Below are 20,242 nucleotides of genomic sequence, written 5' to 3'. Positions count from 1 at the left end.
CTACCCAACTCTGGTCAATGCACAGCCCTTGTTGGCTTTCTGAATGGCAAGAAAGGAAGAAGTAGGATCCAGCGCTGAGTCGAGTTTAAAATGGATTTTCTGTTCCAAGTTTAATGGCATGGGTTAAAAGGAAGTCCAGTTGTATGTAGTCCTGGATGTGTAAGAAGTGGAGGTAATTGTCCTCGGGGCCTACGCGTTTCGGACGACTGCCGCGTCCTTAAACTTGGCTAGCCCACCGTGTGCCGACACGAGGATCCGAGTGCTATCCACAACACACCGGAGTGTGTCAGGTGAGCTGGAGGTTCCCTCCCCAGTTTCTATGGCTTTCTGAATGCCCTGGAGGAGTTTGGGGAGGGTACCATTGTCCTGGGAGGGGATTTAAATGTTGCGTTTGATCCCGCACTAGACACATCCGTAGGTTCTTCTTCATTCTCGAGGGCACATCTGCGCCGCATTATGAAATCATTTCACGAACACCAATTAGTGGACACATGGCGTCTTCTACACCCAGCAGATAGGGACTTTTCCTTTTACTCCGCAGTACACGACAAATATTCCAGAATTGATCTCTTTTTCGTCAAACATCATTCGCTACATTCTATACGCGCGGCCGACATTGACTCGATTTCCTTTTCAGACCATGCATTAGTCACCTTGACCCTCTCTCTACATTCCCCTCTATACCGCCAATCTCAGTGGAAACTGAACCCAACGCTTCTCTTGGATTCAGTGGTTACTGCTGATATCCAACGTAATATAGCTGACTACTTCGCAACTAATGCCACAGAGACCATTAACCCTCGCATTATCTGGGAGGCGCATAAATGCGTGATCAGGGGTATATTTATTAAACATGGTGCACGTCGGAAAAAAGAAAGGGCGGTGGCCATGGCCCGCTTGCTGTCTGAAATTGAAGTACTTGAGATCTCACATAAACGTTCTCATGACCCGGAGTGTAGGACTGCCCTCCTCCGTAAAAGAGAGGAACTGCGAACCTTATTGATGGCTCGAGCCAAGGCTACGCTTTCTAGATGTAAAAGTCATTACTACGAATATGGCAACAAAAGTAGTAGGTCTCTGGCTAGAGCCTTGCGGACCCAACAAACCCAGAATTACATACCCTCCATAGTATCCCCCTCACAAACACGGCATCGTTTGCCGTTGGACATAGCTTCCGCATTCCTGGATTTCTACGCTGCCCTATATAATACTGACTCTACCACTCCGTCTGTGACATCCAGTGAATTCAGGTCTAAAATTTCTAAATATATCGCGGATTCTGGTCTACCTGCCTTTTCGGAAGATCACATTACTAGCCTGGAAGAACCACTTACCACACAAGAACTCTCATACGCTTTAAAACACTCCAGAACAGGAAAGGCACCTGGCCCAGACGGATTTACAATTCAATATTATAAAAAGTTTCTGACGTCCCTAGGCCCACATTTTCTAGCCTCCTTTAATTCATACTCGGCCTCCTCCCCCATCCCTCCTGATGCCGTCAGGGTGCATATCGCGGTGATCCCCAAACCTGGTAAAGACCCTACACAATGTGCCAGCTACAGACCCATATCCCTCCTCAATACAGATATCAAATTGTTTGCTAAAATTCTAGCGGATCGTCTCGCTCCACTGATTGGAGGAATCGTACATACGGACCAAGCAGGGTTCATGGCAGGAAGAGAGGCACGAGACAACACAACTAGAGCCATCAATCTGATCCACAAGGCCAAAATTTCCAATATACCTCTTATGCTTTTATCTACAGATGCGGAAAAAGCGTTTGATAGAGTTAACTGGACCTTTATGGAAGAAACCCTCTCACGTCTGGGCCTTGGATCACATATGCTGGGATGGATAATGTCGCTATATTCATGCCCATCCGCCCGAATTCGAGTAAATGGCCTTCTCTCAGACGAATTTGCTATTCACAACGGCACCAGACAGGGTTGCCCCCTCTCACCCTTGATATTTATATTGACACTAGAACCCCTTTTACGCCATATACGTGCAAACACGGATGTGAATGGACTAGAAACGAATACCTCAACTAACAAGGTGGCGGCCTATGCAGACGATCTGCTATTTTTCCTGACCAATCCAATTGTCTCCCTTCCTAATCTCATGCGGGAATTCCAACGGTTTTCAAGTTTATCCAACTTTAAAATTAATTTCTCTAAGTCCGAGGCCCTGAACATCTTTCTTTCACCTCATCTTTCCACAACCTTAAAACAATCTTTCAGTTTTAAATGGAACCCAACAGCGTTGAAATACCTTGGGGTTCGCTTAACAGCAGACCTGAGAGATCTCTTCCAACTAAATTTTCCTCCACTCCTTGCTGAGCTTAAGGCAGATTGTGCCAGATGGGCCAAAGGTACCTTTACTTGGTTGGGCCGTTGTAACATCTTCAAAATGAATGCTCTCCCTAGGCTACTATATTTATTTCAAACCCTTCCCATAGCCATCCCAACACAGTTCTTTAAAACGGTCAATTCTCTTCAGATTAAGTTTGTATGGAATGGTAAGACTCCACGTCTGTCCCGCACGTTATTATGCCGATCTAGGGCATCGGGGGGTCTATCATTACCTGATGTCCGCACTTACTACATTGCATCTCACCTTGCTCGGGTAGTTGATTGGTGCAGACATGCGACCGTTAAGTCTTGGGTGTCTTTGGAGCAGAGTTTTTACTCTATTCCAATATCGGCCCTTCCATGGCTGCACCGTAGCCAACTCAGACATCTCCATCACCACCCTACTATAGGCCCAACACTAGTATGCTGTTCTCTCCCCTCGGTAAGGGCATCTTGCTTGCCACTCCCTTCCTCTATGTTTCCGATACTGGGCAATCCATCCTTTCCTACTGGGTTGACGGACCCAATTTTCCGTATATGGCAATCCTTGGGATGGTATCGTGCAGATCGGTTCTTAAAGGATGGTGAATGGCTTTCTGTTGCAGACCTGGCCCAGATTGCTGATCTCCCTCCGTTGGGACAATGGCGTGCGCTGCAGCTGCGACACTTTTTGACGTCTATCCCAGCCCCTAGGTCCTACCAGGAGGAAAAAACTCCACTAGAGACCCTCTGCACAGGCTCTGACCTGATTAGACATACATTGTCCGCTATTTACAGAATTCTCATGGACCCCCCAGACATGCCCACTCCTACATACATGTCAAAATGGGAAGAGGACCTGGGGATACGCTGCACAAGGGCAGCGTATATTCCTTATGGCTCAAAAAACCTCCATCTGCTCAAGATACCAAGAGGCAAGCTTCAAACTACTCTCACGGTGTTATAGGACCCCAGCCCGCCTACATAACATCTTCCCCACAGTGTCCCCTATGTGCTGGAGATGTGGGCAAGACAGTGGTACCCTCCTCCACACCTTCTGGTCATGTCCTCTCCTTACCCCATTTTGGGAAGGTGTAAAGAGGGTGATAATGGAAGTTACAAATACAAATGTAACTATGGATGCGGCCCTTTTCCTTCTTCATCATTGCGACATTCCAGCGAACAAGTATAAGCGTTCCCTGCTTCACTTTCTAGTGATGGCAGCTCGTCATTGCATCCCACTAAGACGGAAGGATCCATCTCCCCCAACACTAACCCTCTGGGTTTCACAGGTTAACGACATCATGCATATGGAGGACTTGACATCCGTTATCCACGACTCAAGCTCCAGGTTCTGCCAAACTTGGGCCCAATGGATGGTTTTTCAGGATTCGAACTCCTATAAAGACATCATCTGAGAACCGCATCCTTTTAATCGGCCGCAATAACACCCTGGTCTGTGGGATGCTGTGGAGGGTCCCTCCCCCCCCCCTCTCCTTCTTTCCGCTCTCCCCTTCTTTCTTCATTCTCTTGTCTGGGAGCTTAGCTCCATCCACACTTTAGAGATTTGTGTTCCCTTGTCGTTATTCCCTCTTTTTCATTCAGTATGCCATTATATAACAATGTACTTATTGTTTTTTCTGTACATTTGCCTTTGGATTATGTATTCTAAATGTACATTACCTTGTTGTATGTTCCCTTTATGTTATAAAATGGACCTCATGGTTCAACAAAAATAAAGAATTTCAAAAAAAAAAAGTTGATGTAATTTGCAAAATCGTGCGGCCATAAAAGGTGTATTAATTCATGGCCGAACGATTTTTCAGACAAAGGGACGGTTTACCCGCGTTAACATGTGGCCACTAACAGGCTGTTTGACAGCCGCACCGAACATGGTGCCGGCGCGGTTGTTAGCCGCGTTGCGACCGTGTCAGGGCCGCTCCGTGTAGTCCTACCCTAATAAAGGCATTATTTGTGTTGTGTAACATCAGCAAAATGTATAGAGCCATAACAAGCAGAGATCAATATCGAGACTGCTGGTTACTCTGGTTGTGTCAGCAATGTTTTATTAATACCACCAATGTCAATAGCTTCTTTGCTGTCATCACACCCTCACCTCCACTGGAACTACTGGTTTTAGTGGTTATAGGCAAAAGAAAACGTAAGTTAGGCTTCGTACACATCTGCGCCAGGGTCCCGTTCTGACGTTCCGTCTGAGCTTTCCTTCGGAACGGGACCCTGACTGACACAAACGGAAACCAAAACGACGGAAACCTTGCACAACGGAGACAAACGAAAACCATTGGCACCAGATCCGTCACCATTGAAATCAATGGTGATAGAAACGGAAACCTTTGGTTTCCGTTTGTGTCTGTCAGGACTCCTTCCCGCTTGAAAGCTACGATGGAACGTCGGAACGGAGCCCTAGCGCAGATGTGAACGAAGCAGTACAAGTAGAGGAGGTGAAGCAAGGATAGTAAGGAGCAGCATAAAAAGTGGTAATGTTGCTATAGGTGTGTTGTGTCACTTGATGTGCGAGTGTAAAGAATGATAGCACAAGGGGGACTATGACTAGTCAAGATTTTTATCAGATGTCTTATAGAACAATAAAACTACTGTACACTCTCTGGCCAAAGGTATGTTGGCACCCGAACTATCACACCTATATAAGCTTGTTGGACATTCCATTTCAAAACCATAAGCGTTAACATGGTCCTCCTTTTGCGGATATAACAACCTCTACTCTTCTGGGAAGGCTTTCCTTAACATATTGGAGTCCGTATGAATTTGTGCCCAAAAGATGGGGTTAGGGTCAGGGCACTGTGCATCACACTAGAGTTCATCCACACCAAACTCGTAACACCATGTCCTTATAGACCTCGCTTTGTGCACAGGAGCAGTGTCATACTGGCACAGGAACGGGCCTTCCCCAAACTGTTACCACAAATGGAGGCTGTAGCATAATGTTACCCTTCATTGGAAATAAGAGGCACACCAAACCCTAAAAAAACAGCCTAGAGTACTAGCCCTCCTCCACCAAATCTTAAGCCCCTATTATACCGGACGATTTTGGCAGCACGCTGATCGGTTGTTACTCCGATCGCTCGTCCTTGTACATTATTATCATATCGGCAGCGCAGAGCGTTTGCGCGTTCATCTGCTGATCACTGCCCTGTCTACACAGGGCAATTATTGGCAACAAGCCTTCTATGAAGGCTCGTCTGTCCGATAATTGCCCAGTGTAAAACCCCCTTAACTGTTAGGGTATGTTCACACGGCTTATTTTTGGCCGTTTATCGGGCCAAAAACGACCGAAAAATCGGAAACAGAATGCCTCCAAACATATACCCATTGAAAAACGGCGTTTTGTTCTGACAGGCCGTTTTTTTTACGCGGCCATTTTGAAAAACGGCCACGAAAAATAAGTGCATGTCCCTTCTTGAGTCATTTTTTGGAGCCATTTTTCATTTACTCTATAGAAAATCAGCTCCAAAAACGGCCGTAAAAAACTCAAGTTTGATTAAAAAAACGGCTGAAAATCAGACGTTTTTTATTAAGCGTGTGAACATACCCTAAGCATTATGCATGCCGGTAGATAGCGCAATTCACTCTGGAGAACATGTTTCCACTGCCCCAGAATCCAGTGGTGGCGTGCTTTACACTACTGCAGCCCATTCCTTGGTATTGGACATGAACATCTTAGGTAGCCCTACTTTGCGGGGTTTGCGCGGTCTACCGTCATATGGCTGAGTAGTTGTTACTCCTGGACGCTTCTACTGCACAATAATAGCTCTTACAGGAGACCGGGGCAGATCTAGCTGATCAGAAATTTCACAAACTGACTTTTGGTGGCATCCTATGATCGTGGCACGTTTAATGATACTGAGCTTTTCAGGCTGCCCCATACCACCAGTGTTTGTCTATGGAGATTGGCGGTGTGCTTAATCGTATGCACCTGTTTTCCTCTGAGTTGTAAAGTGCTGCCGAAAATGTTGGCGCTAAATAAAGTTTATTATTATTATTGTACAGATGAACCACATTGAAACCATGTGAATTACCTGTGCAGTCCACGCGGCCGAAAACTGCATCACAAAACAGCAGCTATTTGCAGTGAAACCGCATCGTGTACGTGTCTAAAACAATTTATCAAGTTATTTTAAGCAGAAAATGTCAGTAGAAGAGTAAATAGTGAAAACTTACTGAATGTGTTTCCACAATGCTTCCTTTGCTTGAACATCTGGGCTTCTCCTGACAAAAGAAGAGAAAAAAACATTAATCTATGAAAAGATATCTATGTAAGGCTTAGGTTTGGAATACTGGCTAATGGCAGACTGAATCCTCAGATCCGGTGTAGCGCTCAGTGCTCCAATAGCTCATAGGTTTACATGTTATAAATCTCTTGAGTAGCAATAAACACTCCTACTATATAGTCAGCTCTAAATACATTGTCTCCTAAGATCCCCATAGACATTAAGGCCAGGGCTACACATAGACTTTTTGGGTATGTTCACACGCTAAGCAAAAAACATCTGAAAATACGGAGCTGTTTAAAAAAAAACGACGCTCCGTCGGAACAGAACGCAGTTTTTCCCATTGAAATCAATGGGCAGATGTTTGGAGGCGTTCTGCTTCAGATTTTTCGGCCCGAAAAACGGCCAAAAATAGGCAGTGTGAACGTACCCATACTGATTGATTTTAACTCTTGAGTGACAGCTGCAGTCCACAACATTGCAAGCAACTCAATGTATTCATTTGGACTGCAGCCGTAGCTCAATAGTTAAAATCAACCAGTAGCGCTACAAAAAGTCTAGGTGTAGCCTTGGCATAAAGGCTTATCCCACTTTGACAGAATCCAGACTCTCTGGCTTCTATAGAGTTCACTAGTCACTGGCTATACTTTTGGAGAATGATCATGCAGCATGCCCCTCCGTGACTCAGGAACCCCTGCTTCCACGAAGAACAGAGGATGGTGTGCGTATCTTTAAGTTCTGGACATTTTTGTACCCTATATGCAAATATACATACAACACTATTGTAAAGGTGACATCCTATCAGTTCTCAAGCACTAATGCTGATATGCGCAATCGTCACACGGTATGTGCAAACACCTTTACAATCCTGCCTTCATTTGCATACAGAGTGCGCCATTTTCATATAGGGGCTCCAGCCACTGGTTATAGCGGGAGCTCCTAAACTACAGAGGCGCACATGGCATGATTATTGCTCAGTGTACATTTGTGACAGATTTTCTTTAAGAAATAAATTAGAACAGGGATGTTGGACTTAAAGTGAATGACCATCTTTTAATACCATGTTTTATTTTTAGTGGTCAGAACATTTGTGAAGTGTGCACATCCATATAAACCTATAACGTTTATTTCAGTACCTCTCTTCCCTCTCTCAAATCCATATCCCCTATAGGTGAATTGCCAGTTCAGGATACCACTCTATGAGCCAGAATGGAGAGGTGCTCTGTAAGGGTATGTGCAAACACAAAATCAAAAACATCTAAAAATACGTAGCGGTTTTTAAGGGAAAACAGCTCCTGATTTCAAGACGTTTTTTAAGCCATTCACGGTTTTCGCTGCGCTTTTTTTATGGCCGTTTTTTGGAGCGGTTTTTCTATAGAGCCAATGACAAACGGCTCCAAAAACGGCTCAAGAAGGGACATGCACTTCTTTTTCGCGGGCGCGTCTTTTTACGTGCCGTTTTTTGAAAATGAGGCGTAAAAACACCCCGTCGGAACAGAACGGCGTATTTCCCATTGAAATCAATGGGTAGATGTTTGTAGGCGTTCTGCTTCCTTTTTTCAGGCATTTTTCTAGGCGTAAACGCCCCGAAATACGCCTGAAAACACTACGTGTGCACATACCCCAAGTATGGCCGCCATAAAATGCTACTTTTCTTTTGCAGAAGGCAAAATCAGCAGCTAGTCGCAGCTAACCACAGTGACTACAGCTGGTTGCCAAGGATTACAGAAGTTAGACCCATTTTAAAAATCTAGACCACGCAGTGAAAACCACATAAAAAATTGTCGCGGTTTCTTGCCGCATGGTTTTTACTGGTGAATCCCTTTTTTTTTTTAAAGTTTCCCCTGTTAAAGCCACACAGGTAAAAACCCGCATAGCAAACTGCAGCAATTCAACAAAGACCACGTGTGGTTTTGGTGGAATTTTTGATGCGTTTTTTATCCTGCGGCCAAAAACGTGTCATGTAAAAACATCCTTAAACTGGCTTTTAGTGGCTAACCTTAATTGATGGCTTCTAAAACCAGTAAATGTTATAAATGAAGTACAGTTGGCAGATTTTCTTTTTATCACCGGAACGTTACATGGCTGTTAGCAGTAAGTGGAGCTGAACGACCTCATCACTGCGCCAAGTTTACGGTGGTGACCTGGCACACAATAATATGTGCCGAGGTCATACAGAAAAACTTCACAAGATAATCTTCTTTTTCTCCATGTTAATATGATTTAGTAACCGGAGCTTTACCCTTCGACAAGCAGATATAATACAGATTATATAACTAATTTGAGTACATATTCCTTGAATTCCACTAATGGGAACTGATGAAAAATATCTCTTGGCATTTTCTTACATAACGTTAATCCTAATTACCTGCCACATTAAGACGATGTACACGATGCAGCTTTTGTTGCATGAAAGAGTTAAACGATCGGCAGTAACTGTTTCAGCACCCTGGACAGTGACTTCCGATCACAATATAGATCAACCTGTAAAAAAAATAGAAGTTCATACTTACCGAGAACTCCCTGCTTCTTCCTCCAGTCCGGCCTCCCGGGATGACGTTTCAGTCCAAGTGACGGCTGCAGCCAATCACAGGCTGCAGCGGTCACATGGACTGCCGCGTCATCCAGGGAGGTCGGGCTGGATGTCGAAAGAGGGACGCGTCACCAAGACAACGGGCGGGTAAGTATGAATTTCTTTTACTTTTACTAGGGAAAGGGCTGTCCCTTCTCTCTATCCTGCACTGATAGAGAGAAGGGAAGCACTCTTCCCCTCAATACGCAACGGCTGATCAGCATCAATTTAATGCCCATTTTAGGCAAAGCCGCAACAGAATCTGCAACGCAGATTCTGTGCGGCATTGATGCGGACAGTGGTGGAAGAAATCCGCCACGTCTGGGCATGCCCTGAGGGTATGTTCCCACACACAGGATACGCTGAATATTTTCTGCAACAGAAAATCTGCAGCAGAATCTCAAGAAAAACGCTGGCAAATATGTCACAAAAATCTGCACCAAATACTGCATTTTTCCTGCTCATATTGCTGCGAAAACGCTGTGGTTTCTCCGCAGGGATTTTACCTGCGGATTTAGTGTTAAACATTGATTATAGCAAAGTATATGTGCACGTGCGGATTTCCATAAATTTTTACTGCATTTCCGCTGCGTAAACGCTGCAATAATCGCAACAGTGAACAAATCTGTTGCAGAATTTATGCTCCCCATTGAAGTCTATGGACCAAACCCGCAGCATCTCCGCACAGAACCCACAGCATAAATGGACATGCTGCGGAATTGAAAGTCGCACCGCAGAATCCCGTTGCAGAAATTCTGTAGCGTTTACACTACGTGGCAACCCGGCCCAAAGCTACATGCACACGTTGCATAATTTGATGCGGATAATCTGCATCAAAACCGCAGGTAAACGCAGGTAATTTCGCAAGTGAAATCTGCGCTTAATATTGCACAGAAATTTACAGTACCATACAAGTGGATGGGGTTTTAAAAGCCAAAACGCTGTGGATGTGAGCTTTCTCATATTTTACCATAGATTTTAAAGTATCATCCGTGTGTAGGGTTTTTGAGGGGAAAATGTGCAAAGACGCCAGGAAAATTGTGCAATAATGTGCGACTTTCTTTCGCTTTACACCGCTCATGTCACTTGAAAATAGTGGATGGGGCTTAGCGAATGGAGCCATCCACAACCCAACAGATTTACTTTCAATTACGCCAGAAACCTGCGGACATTATAGCAGAAATCTATGCCAACTCGTAGCTGGAATAAATTTAAAGGGTAACTAAACATTCAACAAACTTCTGACATGTCAGAAGTTCTGATTGGTGGGGGTCCGAGCACTGAGACCCCCACCAAATCGCTAAAACGAAGCAGCAGAAGCACTCGTGTGAGCGCTTAGGCTTCTTTCACACTGGCGTTACTATCTCTCTTCCGTCAAAGGAAGAGAGGATTGATACATTAATCGGAAGGCAACGGTTCTGTTAGAATTACCATTGATTTCAATGGTAATTATTTTGTATCGGTTGTTTTCCGTTTGTCTCCGTTCGCTAGGTTTCCATTTTTTTGAATGGAAACAAAAGTTCTGCAGACTACACTTTTGTTTCCATTAAAAAAAAACGGAAACCTAGCGAACGGAGACAAACGGAAAACAACCGATACAAAATAATTACCATTGAAATCTTCCTATTGAGCCCGTATACCGCTACGTGACCCACGTCAATTTACGAAACAAGCCGAACAGAGGCTCAGCGCTCATACTATCGCTTCTGCCTCTTTGTTTTAGCGATTGGTGGGGTCTCCGTGCTCGGACCCCCACCATTAAAAACTTCTGACATGTCACTATGACATGTCAGAAGTTTGAACGTTTAATTACCCTTTGAGGGCGGATTCAGACGAACGTGAGCGTTTTGCGCGCGCACAAAACGCTGCGTTTTGCGCGCGCACAAAACGCTGCGTTTTGCGCGCGTGGCAGCAGCATGTCAGCTCCGTGTGTCCTGTTCATATGGATGCGCGGCTGCGTGCTTTTCGTGCAGCCGCCATCATTATGACACTCCGTTTGGATGTTTGTAAACAGAAAAGCACGTGGTGCTTTTCTGTTTACATTCATTCTTTTACTGTTGTTGCGCGAATAACGCTTGTGGGGCATGCGTGATTTTCACGCACCCATTGACTTCAATGCGTGATGTGCGAAAAACGTCTAAATATAGAACATGTCGTGAGTTTTACGCAGCGGACTCATGCTGCGCAAAACTCACGGACTGTCTGCACTGCCCCATAGACTTGTTTAGGTCCGTGCGACCCGCGTGAATATCACGCGGGGGCACGGACGAGAATCATGTTCGTCTGAATCCGCCCTAACTCTGTGGAGCATGGACAGCCGTGGTGCCACAAATTTATTAAGAGGCGTGCGCCGCTTAATAAATTAATGGCTCTTGCTCCTGCAGGCTTCAATCTGAGACTGGCATATGAAACATCTCTCAGCATTTTAAAGATCTCTGCTCGGTGTCCGTGAAAAAGGACATTATAATTTTCATCCAGATGCTAAAAAAAAACGGTCTTTATCATATCACAGCTCTGTAATAAAGAGTTATTCCCATTCTTATAAAGTAATGTCCTATCGCTAGGATATGCCATCACTTTAACGATCGGTTGGGGTCCGACCTATGAGATTCTTCCCTAACTCTACATCCCTTTCACTATTTTCCCCCTTCACAGCCGTGTGGCCAGTAGCGCCGCTTTGGCCCCTTCATTCACATGATCAGTAGAGGTCCTAGAGGTTGTCACTGCCTATTTTCAGGCTTATTTTGGTGTGTTAGGGTATGTTCACACGCAAAATGAAAAACTGCTATAAAATACGGAGCTGTTTTCAAGGGAAAACAGCCTCTGATATTCAGCCGTTTTTTAAGCATCAAGCGTTTTTTGATTCATTTTTACAGATGTTTTTGGAGCTGTTTTTCTATTGAGTTTTTTCAAAAGGCCATGTAAAAACACGCCTTGTCGGAAAGAAAAGCCGTTTTTCCCTTTGAAATCAATGAACAGATGTTTGGAGGCGCTCAGCTTCCATTTTCTCAGCCGTTTTTCGGGGTGTTTACGGGCCGAAAAACGGATGAAAATAAGCAGTGTGAACATACCCTAAAAGCCTTGTATTATGCCCCAAAATACACCTGAAATAAGCCTGCAGTTTCCCATTGATTTCAATAGGAAATACACTGATTTTCACGAGGACTATTTTTACGCTGCTGAATTAAAAAAATTGCCCCGTGGCCTTGTTCACACAGAGTTTTTTGACACTTTTTTTTACGCTGAAACTGTGTCGGAAACCGCACCAAAAAAACGTCCGAAAACGCCTCCCATTGCTTTCAATGGGAGGCGGAGGAGTTTTTTCTCACGAGGTAAAACCGGCTCGCAGGAAGCGACAGAGACGGGCGTTTACGTCTCTGACCTCCCATTGACGTCAATGGGAGGCAGATACAGCGTTTTTTGTGCCGTTTTTGCCCACGGCGCTCAATGGCCGATGGAATTTTGAGGCAGAATTTCTGCTTGCAAAAAAACTCTGTGTGAACATACCCTAAAAGGAAGTAGAATGTCACTTCTTGAGACGTTTTTGGAGCTGATTTTGCATTGACACTCTGAAAAAAGCCTTGAAAGGCTGGATTCACACGACCATGTTACGTCCGTAATGGACGGAACGTATTTCGGCCGGAAGTACCGGACCGAACACAGTGCGGGGAGCCGGGCTCCTAGCATCATAGTTATGTACGATGCTAGGAGTCCATGCCTCGCTGCAGGACAACTGTCCCGTACTGAAAACATTATGACCAAGGAAGACGTACCCCCTGAGGAAGCATCTAAACAGCGAAACGCGCGTTGTGGGTGAGCTAACACGGACTCGTAACACCTTCCTTGGTCATAATGGGTAAGACTGCATGTGTGACTACTTACTATAGACATTGACTGTTCCCTCTGCCTCCCCCTACCTTAACTAGTCTTGAACGTATAGGGATATGTGAGGACATTGGGGTGCATTAGATTGGAACCCATAGTGGTTGAGAAATTTCAAATTGTCTCTGTGGGTAGCCAGTGCAGTCTGTACATTTACCCATTATATTTTTTACATAGCATTTTTCTTGTTGAGCTCTATAATACTGCAATGTTTATACTAGAGTCTTGATTCTAGATGTTTTTAAATGTATGTTATATATTTTCTGTAATAAAGTTCCTATATTCTTATATATATTTTGACTATGAGCTCTATTCTTTCCGTATGGTTCTAATAGTTATGGAGCAGTCTATATGGTAAAATATGGGGGGAAGTTGGTATCTTAAACTTCACCTAGCCTACAATGATTATGCGCTTGGAGTCTATCTATTTGTACTTCTTATTGTATGTGTGAACATATCCACAAGAGTCCACAAGATTGCAGGCAACTCAATGTATTCATGTAGACAGCATATGTAGCTCAATAGTGAGGGTATGTTCACACAGGTTATTTTCAGCCGTTTTTCTGGCCGTAAATACCCCGAAAACGGCTGAAAAAAACGGCAGCTGAATGCCTCCAAACATCTGGCCATTTCAATGGGAAAAAAGGAGTTTCGTTCCGACATGGCGTTTTTTTACGCGGACGTTTGAAAAAACGGCCCGCAAAAACATGCCCCGTTAGAAGAAGTTCATGTAACTTCTTTAACAGATTTTGGAGTCGTTTTATATTGTGTCAATAGAAAAACAGCTCCAACAACGGCAGCAAAAAACATATCAAAAACCGTTTGATGCTTAAAAAACATCCATTTGCCATTTGCGCATGATCAGCACACTTTTTTAGCCTCTGGGTGTGAACAAAAATGTCACTAATGTTGAAAACTGTGAGATCTTGGAAATCTGAGGAACAGAAACATGAATTATAAAGTTGAATACCGTTTATAGTGAATATCCCCCTACAATAACTTTTTTTTTTTTAAATCTAAATAGGTCCAAAATTCTGTGCTGGTTAATCTCTAAATATATCGGAGCTGCACCACCTGTAGCCACCACGAGAGGGAGCTTACGGTCATACATGGAACTCAATAATACAGTATGTCGTAATCTCCCATGCGCCCTCTAGTGGCGTTGAAGCCAGCATGTTATCATTTTAATCTATGTAATGTAATCTATGAAAAATCTCTTATTGTGTGCCTCACAGATTAATGTTGCATTGTCCATTGCTTTGCCCCATTCCTGCCGAAGAGAGATGGAGATTATCTCAACAAATAACAATTGGGCCTGTATCTGCTCTTTGGCGTATATTTACATGTAGTGGTTGAGGTGCAGTCAAAAAACACATCAAAAACAAGTCTAAAAAAAACCTGCAACTTGATGCATTTTTCGATGCATTTTTTTTACTGCACTTAAACTGTTACATGTGAATATACCCTTAAATTAGATATGTAGAAAATCAGTGATTATTTGTGCTTGTTGTAAAATTAAGAACAATATTGTCTCACATTGTGAATTTCAAGAACTAAGAACAATATGTAAAACCCGGCTCTTTATTTTAATACTCTTTTATCACTATTTCATTAATAGCATTAGACTTTAAAAGAGTATGTTGAATCCTTGTAAAGTCATTTATTGGTCGGTCTGAAGACACTCAATATTTACTGCTTATATATCATTGAGCACTGGGCCACGCTGTATCACTCATCAGGGTATGTTCACACGCAGTGGTTTACGCCTCGAATTACGCCTGAAAAAACGGCTCCATTACACGAGGCCTAATTTTACGCGTCGCGTAAATGCAAATCCAATTACACAGGTCAGGTGCCCCAGTAATATTGATCACGAGCTATAAACAAACTGTACACTTATACTTAACATACGATCGAGACCGATGTCTTGACCTCCGGAAATTGGGGTCACCCTGGTTCTTCTCCTTTTGTCTTCTTAAGACCGCTTCCCACTGTGGAGCAGAATCCACCATTTCATTTTCCTGCCGTAACCTGCAATATATGAATTCTTTATGTTTTCACTGGAGCGAGTGCAAGTGCAATCATGTGACTAATGCTTTCGCTACTATGTCATTTTGCCGCTGTGCTTGTTTTAGAGAGAATTACACAGTAGGTGTAAAAAAGGAAAATCCAGCCTCCGTAACAAGTGGAGTCAATATCAGTCCATGCAGCAATATACATAACCCTATTTTTTAATCTGTATTGTAAATATGCACCATGGTTTATTTTTGTCGATATTGGGCCAGTGTATTCCAAATAGAAATCAATGAAACCTAAGAAATATACAACTGGTATTATCTGTATTTTCTCTGTACTGGTGGCTGGAATAACCCTCAAATACTTTCAAATCACTGAACAGGCCATACTTATGCTTCATGAGAAGTAAAAATTAATATAGTTCTTTTTCAGTGATTTGTTTGTAATAGGAGTGTAGGGACTCGTAATACGATGAGGACCCATGACGCGGGTTGCGAGCTTGCTAATACTTCATGTTTATCATTGATATTTATCGTGTATCATGGATATCTTTTCAGAATGCAGCCAGATCTAGTGCTGGGGGAGAATGGTGTGTCAGTATATTGTAAGGAGCTGTGTAGCCTGCCTTGTCTAATATTATAGGCGTAACTAATAGGCTGTAAGCCAGTATGGTGCACTGTATGCACCCATGTGACTGACACTCCTATAAAAGCTACATTTGTGTGCAATGATAATACTAGGCAGCCACCCCCCTCATGAATAGTAGGCGTGTGAGTGGCTGTTTTATCAGTATTTTGCACCTGAGCAATCTCCCTCTATGTAGCATTGTGGGTTGTCTGCATCCTGCTGGGAAGTGGTGTTTGTACCTGCCCTTGTATGAGCAGGTCTGGCCTGTTCAGTGATTTGAAATACTTTAAAATATCAATATGGGCACAATAAAGAAATTAATATGTTGATGAATCTGGATTGATTTACTTTAATATATATGGACAATGATTATCCCACTAACATATTCAGATTACTGTAGGGGCATATTTTGTGGTATATACAGAGAAGGCCCAAGATACTGGCAGTATGTATGACACAAAAGTACAATAAGACGGCCTGTCATGTACATGTTGGATAATAGCTTTGGCCGTGTCCTTCCATCATATGAAATAAAGACTTAAGTCAAACAAAAAGATTCAATATGCAACATGGTTTAGCAAAGAAAAGTTTTCCCAATTTTCAAAGGGCCTTAAAGAGGACCAGTCAGCTCTCCCAATATATCTGTTTTAGTAAATACTTGTATTCCTCATGAAATAACAATCCTGGAGCATCATTTCCTGAAACTCTACATTGTGCCATTTCTCAGTTATTCCACAGCAAAAATCGCAACTCAGAAAAAAAATAAAAATCTTATACTTACCCAGAATTCTGTGCTTCTTTGTCCAGGCCGGCCACCTGGGATAACGTTTCATCCCATGTGACTGCTGCAGCCAATCACAGGCTGCAGCAGTCACATGGGATGAAACGTCATCCCAGGAGGCCAGTCTGCAGGACATCGGAGGGTGAGTGTGTGCGGGTTTTTTTTCTACTCTTGTTTTCCGCAGCGGACATTTTGGCTGAAGACCTGCATCACAATTTGATGCGGTTTTTTGGTTGGAATTCCCTGTGGCTGCCAGGGCGGATACGCTGTGTACCTTTATGCAGCGTATCCGCCCTGTGTCAATGTAGCCTAAAGGGGCCGTTGCGCTCCAGTGAACGCGGTGTCCCCTTCTTTGTTTACCTAGGCACAGCGCCATACATTTGGTTGTGGCTGTGGCTGGTACTGCAGCTCATTCACTCGGACCCTCACCGATTACAAATTGAAGGGCTATCCCAAGGATAAACCTTCATTATTACAGTCCTGGAAATCCCCTTCAAGTTTATACACACAAAATGTTCAACTCCTATGCATGCTGCAGATTTTGTCAAGGTCAGTTCCCACACTTGACTTTAATCAACAGGTATATAATGCACATTAAAATTTGAGGGTCCAACTTAAATTAGGCAATGAGCAAGGAAGTATCAGCAACAGCAAAGACAAAAGTGACATGACCAGCAGGAATTATTCACAGGGACAAGCAATCCAGAAATCTATAATGACATTAATGTATCCGATTGCACATGTGAGTTCACACAACTACAACACAGGTTGACAACCTCCTGCTGTGACCATGAAAGATTAAACACTGTGATAAAATACAACCCGCTTTTTAGTTTCTGCATATTCTCTGGGGCGGTATTATTCTGTGGATTAAAAGACTAAAATCAAAAATAGAAGCAGAAATACATTCGGATCCAAATCCCACATCCTAAATTATCTCTGAATCAAGTGAATGGGGCAGAGCTGCAATACCAGATGAGTATTTTTTCTATTCTCATACAAACCCTTTAAGAAAATTGGAACAGAAATTATTTTTTGCATCTCATTTAGTCCTACTTCACACACACAAATTTTCAGGCAATTTAAAATGAATCAAAAAATGCTAGCGTTATTACAATGTTTCATGGGTTTTTATGGTGCTTTTAGTGGCGTTTTTCCAGTTAGTGCAGGGTTACCAACCGTGGGTAAATTTACGGACAGTCCACAAAAACCCAGTGTTTTTTTTCTGCCATCCGTATCGTCCGGCAGAAATAAACACTGTCCGGGATTTCTTCTGTTCCCTCGGATGATTTGCACTGCGAATGCGCCAAAATTTCCATATGCAGACGCAGTGCAAATAAGAAGAGAAGCGGGCGGCGGGCCCACAGATGCCGGACCAGCAGCCAGCAACTAGGAGGAGAGTGGACTTGAAGCGACTGCGGAGGAGCGTATGACACACAGACCGTCATTGGGTCGGTGTCAGGACCAGGTGACTCACACGTCACTGGTCCCGACCTCATGTCCTTAGACCAGGGATGGGGGTGCGGGTGGATTGAGTGTCGGACTCACTAGTCACAGCCCCGCTTGTAGCTTTCCTGTGCTTAATTAGCGTGGGAAAGCTACAAGCAGGGCTGTGACTGGTGAGTCTCAGGCTGGGTTCACACGACCTATTTTCAGGCGTAATGGAGGTGTTTTACGCCTGAAAAGACGGCTCCAATACATCGGCAAACATCTGCCCATTGCTTTCAATGCGTTTGCCGATGTACTGTGCCGACGACCTGTCATTTTACGCGTCGCTGTCAAAAGACGTAAAATTACAGCCTTGTCAAAAGAGGTGCAGGACACTTCTTGGGACGATTTTGGAGCCGTTTTCTCATAGACTCTATTGAAAACAGCTCCAAAAACCGCAGCGAAAAACGCGAGTTGCTCAAAAAACGTCTTCAAATCAGGTGCTGTTTTCCCTTGAAAATAGCTCCGTATTTTCAGAAGTTTTTGGCTCAGCGTGTGAACATACCCTCAGTGTCACTCCCAGGGCACACTGCATGCAGCAGCAGCGGCAGCCAATCTGAGTCTCTGACCAGTTACCACCCCCACGCAGCAGACAGACCTTGCTGACGGAGGAGACTGGGACAGTGGCCGCCGCACTTGAATTGACCCTCAACTACTACTGCTTGGCAGGCATTGCGTATCCTAGTTTCTATAGTGTAGTGGTTAGCTTGTTTACCTTACATGTGAAAGGTCCCCGGTTCAAAGGCAGGCAGAGCTTTTTTAAATTATTAATATCTTAATTGTGTTAGGCTAAGTTCACACTACCATTACTATATGTTTACCTCTCTTCCGTCAGAGGACGAGAGGATGGATACATTAAACGGAAAGCAACGGTTCCATTACAATTGCCATTGAATTTAATGGTAATTATTTTGTATCAGTTGCTTTCCATTTGTCTCCATTCGCTAGGTTTCCGTTTTTTTGAACTGTACTTTAGTTTCCATTAAAAAAAAACGAAAACCTAGCAAACGGAGACAAACGAAAAGCAACTGATACAAAAGACTTACCATTGAAAACAATGGTAATTCTAACGGAACCGTTGCTTTCCGTTTATTGTATCGATCCGCTCTTCCTCTGACGGAAGAGAGGTAAACATATAGTAACGCTAGTGTGAAAGAAGCCTTACTTTAATAGTTTTTTAATTCAACTTGAGTTGTGCCCGTACTCTTCTTTTTACTATCCCACTCTTGTGATCACTTATAAAAGGTGTTAGTTATGCTCTTTATTATCACTTAGGCCCCATGGGCACGGCCGGCTGCGGACAGTCATCCGCATTTGTATGGGAGCACGGTCTATAAAAATAGCACATGTCCTATTTTATTAGGGAAGGTTTCTACGGTCATAGAAATGGATGGGTCCGTATTTACAGACCGTAATTACGGACTAATTCTATGGTCGTCTGCATGGGGCTTTACTCTTTGGTCTGTCCGTGATTTTTAGCTCAGTTGTCCAGAAATTTCTGAAGTGGAGGTTGGCTATCCTGATTTAGTGTCATTTTGTAAACGCCAGAAAAAAACGCCATACCTAGAACATGCTGCATTTGGAACAAACGGCCACAGACCACAAAATGGCCTAAAACGCCACAAACCAAAACGCACTCCGGTCCCTAGCATCGCACCCCTCTATATATTGTTGCCCAGCATTACTCCCCTCTCATTTCTGGTCCCTAGAATGGTTTCCCTCTCATCTTACCATGACTCCCCCATTCTCCGACCACAGCAGGTTCTCCATATCTCACCTCACTGCTAACCTTGACACCTTAGTGGCAGTCTGCTGGCTCCCTTGATCAGCAATCGCATACTGCACCCTCCCTTTCTCTGACAGAATGGTTCCCCTCTTGGTCCCCAGCATGGCTTCCCTCTTATTCCTGGCCCCCAGCATGGCTCCTCTCTCATTCCTAGTCCCTAGAAACAGCTCCCCTCTCATTCTTGGTCCCCATAAATGGCTCCCCTCTCATTCCTAGTCCCCAGCATGGCTCAAATTGTAATTCTTGGTTCCCAGAATGGCTCCTCTCATTTCTGGTCCCCCCCCCCAATGGCTTCCCTTACATCCCTAGTTCCCAGAATGGCTCCTCTCTCATTCCTGGGCCACAGCATGGCACCCCTCTAAATTTTGTTGACCAGAATGTTCGCGCACTCAGTCCTCAGCGTGGCTCCCCTCTCATTTCACCATCACTCCCCTCATTCTAAGAACACAGACAAGTTCCACTTTCTATATCCCCCCTCACTTCTAACCTTGTCATCTCAGTGGCAGT

At 43.9% G+C, this 20,242-nt stretch overlaps 1 protein-coding gene across 1 annotated transcript in view; it reads right to left on the bottom strand.

The window, feature by feature from the left end:
- The window catches only part of EPB41L4A (erythrocyte membrane protein band 4.1 like 4A), a 317,566-nt gene that overhangs the window by 17,804 nt on the left and 279,520 nt on the right, over window positions 1–20,242 (bottom strand). Inside the window, exons 18-19 of the mRNA XM_075836702.1 lie at window positions 14,949–15,068; window positions 6,534–6,581 (exon numbers count right to left, since the gene is read on the bottom strand). Of these exons, the coding sequence (XP_075692817.1) occupies window positions 6,534–6,581; window positions 14,949–15,068 (168 nt within the window). The remainder of the gene's footprint in view (window positions 1–6,533; window positions 6,582–14,948; window positions 15,069–20,242) is intronic.

This window comes from Rhinoderma darwinii, chromosome 1 (assembly GCF_050947455.1).
Source record: "Rhinoderma darwinii isolate aRhiDar2 chromosome 1, aRhiDar2.hap1, whole genome shotgun sequence".
Taxonomy (NCBI): Eukaryota; Metazoa; Chordata; class Amphibia; order Anura; family Rhinodermatidae; genus Rhinoderma; species Rhinoderma darwinii.
The sequence above is the reverse complement of the archived record's forward strand: the minus strand, read 5'-3'. Positions and strand labels throughout refer to the sequence as shown.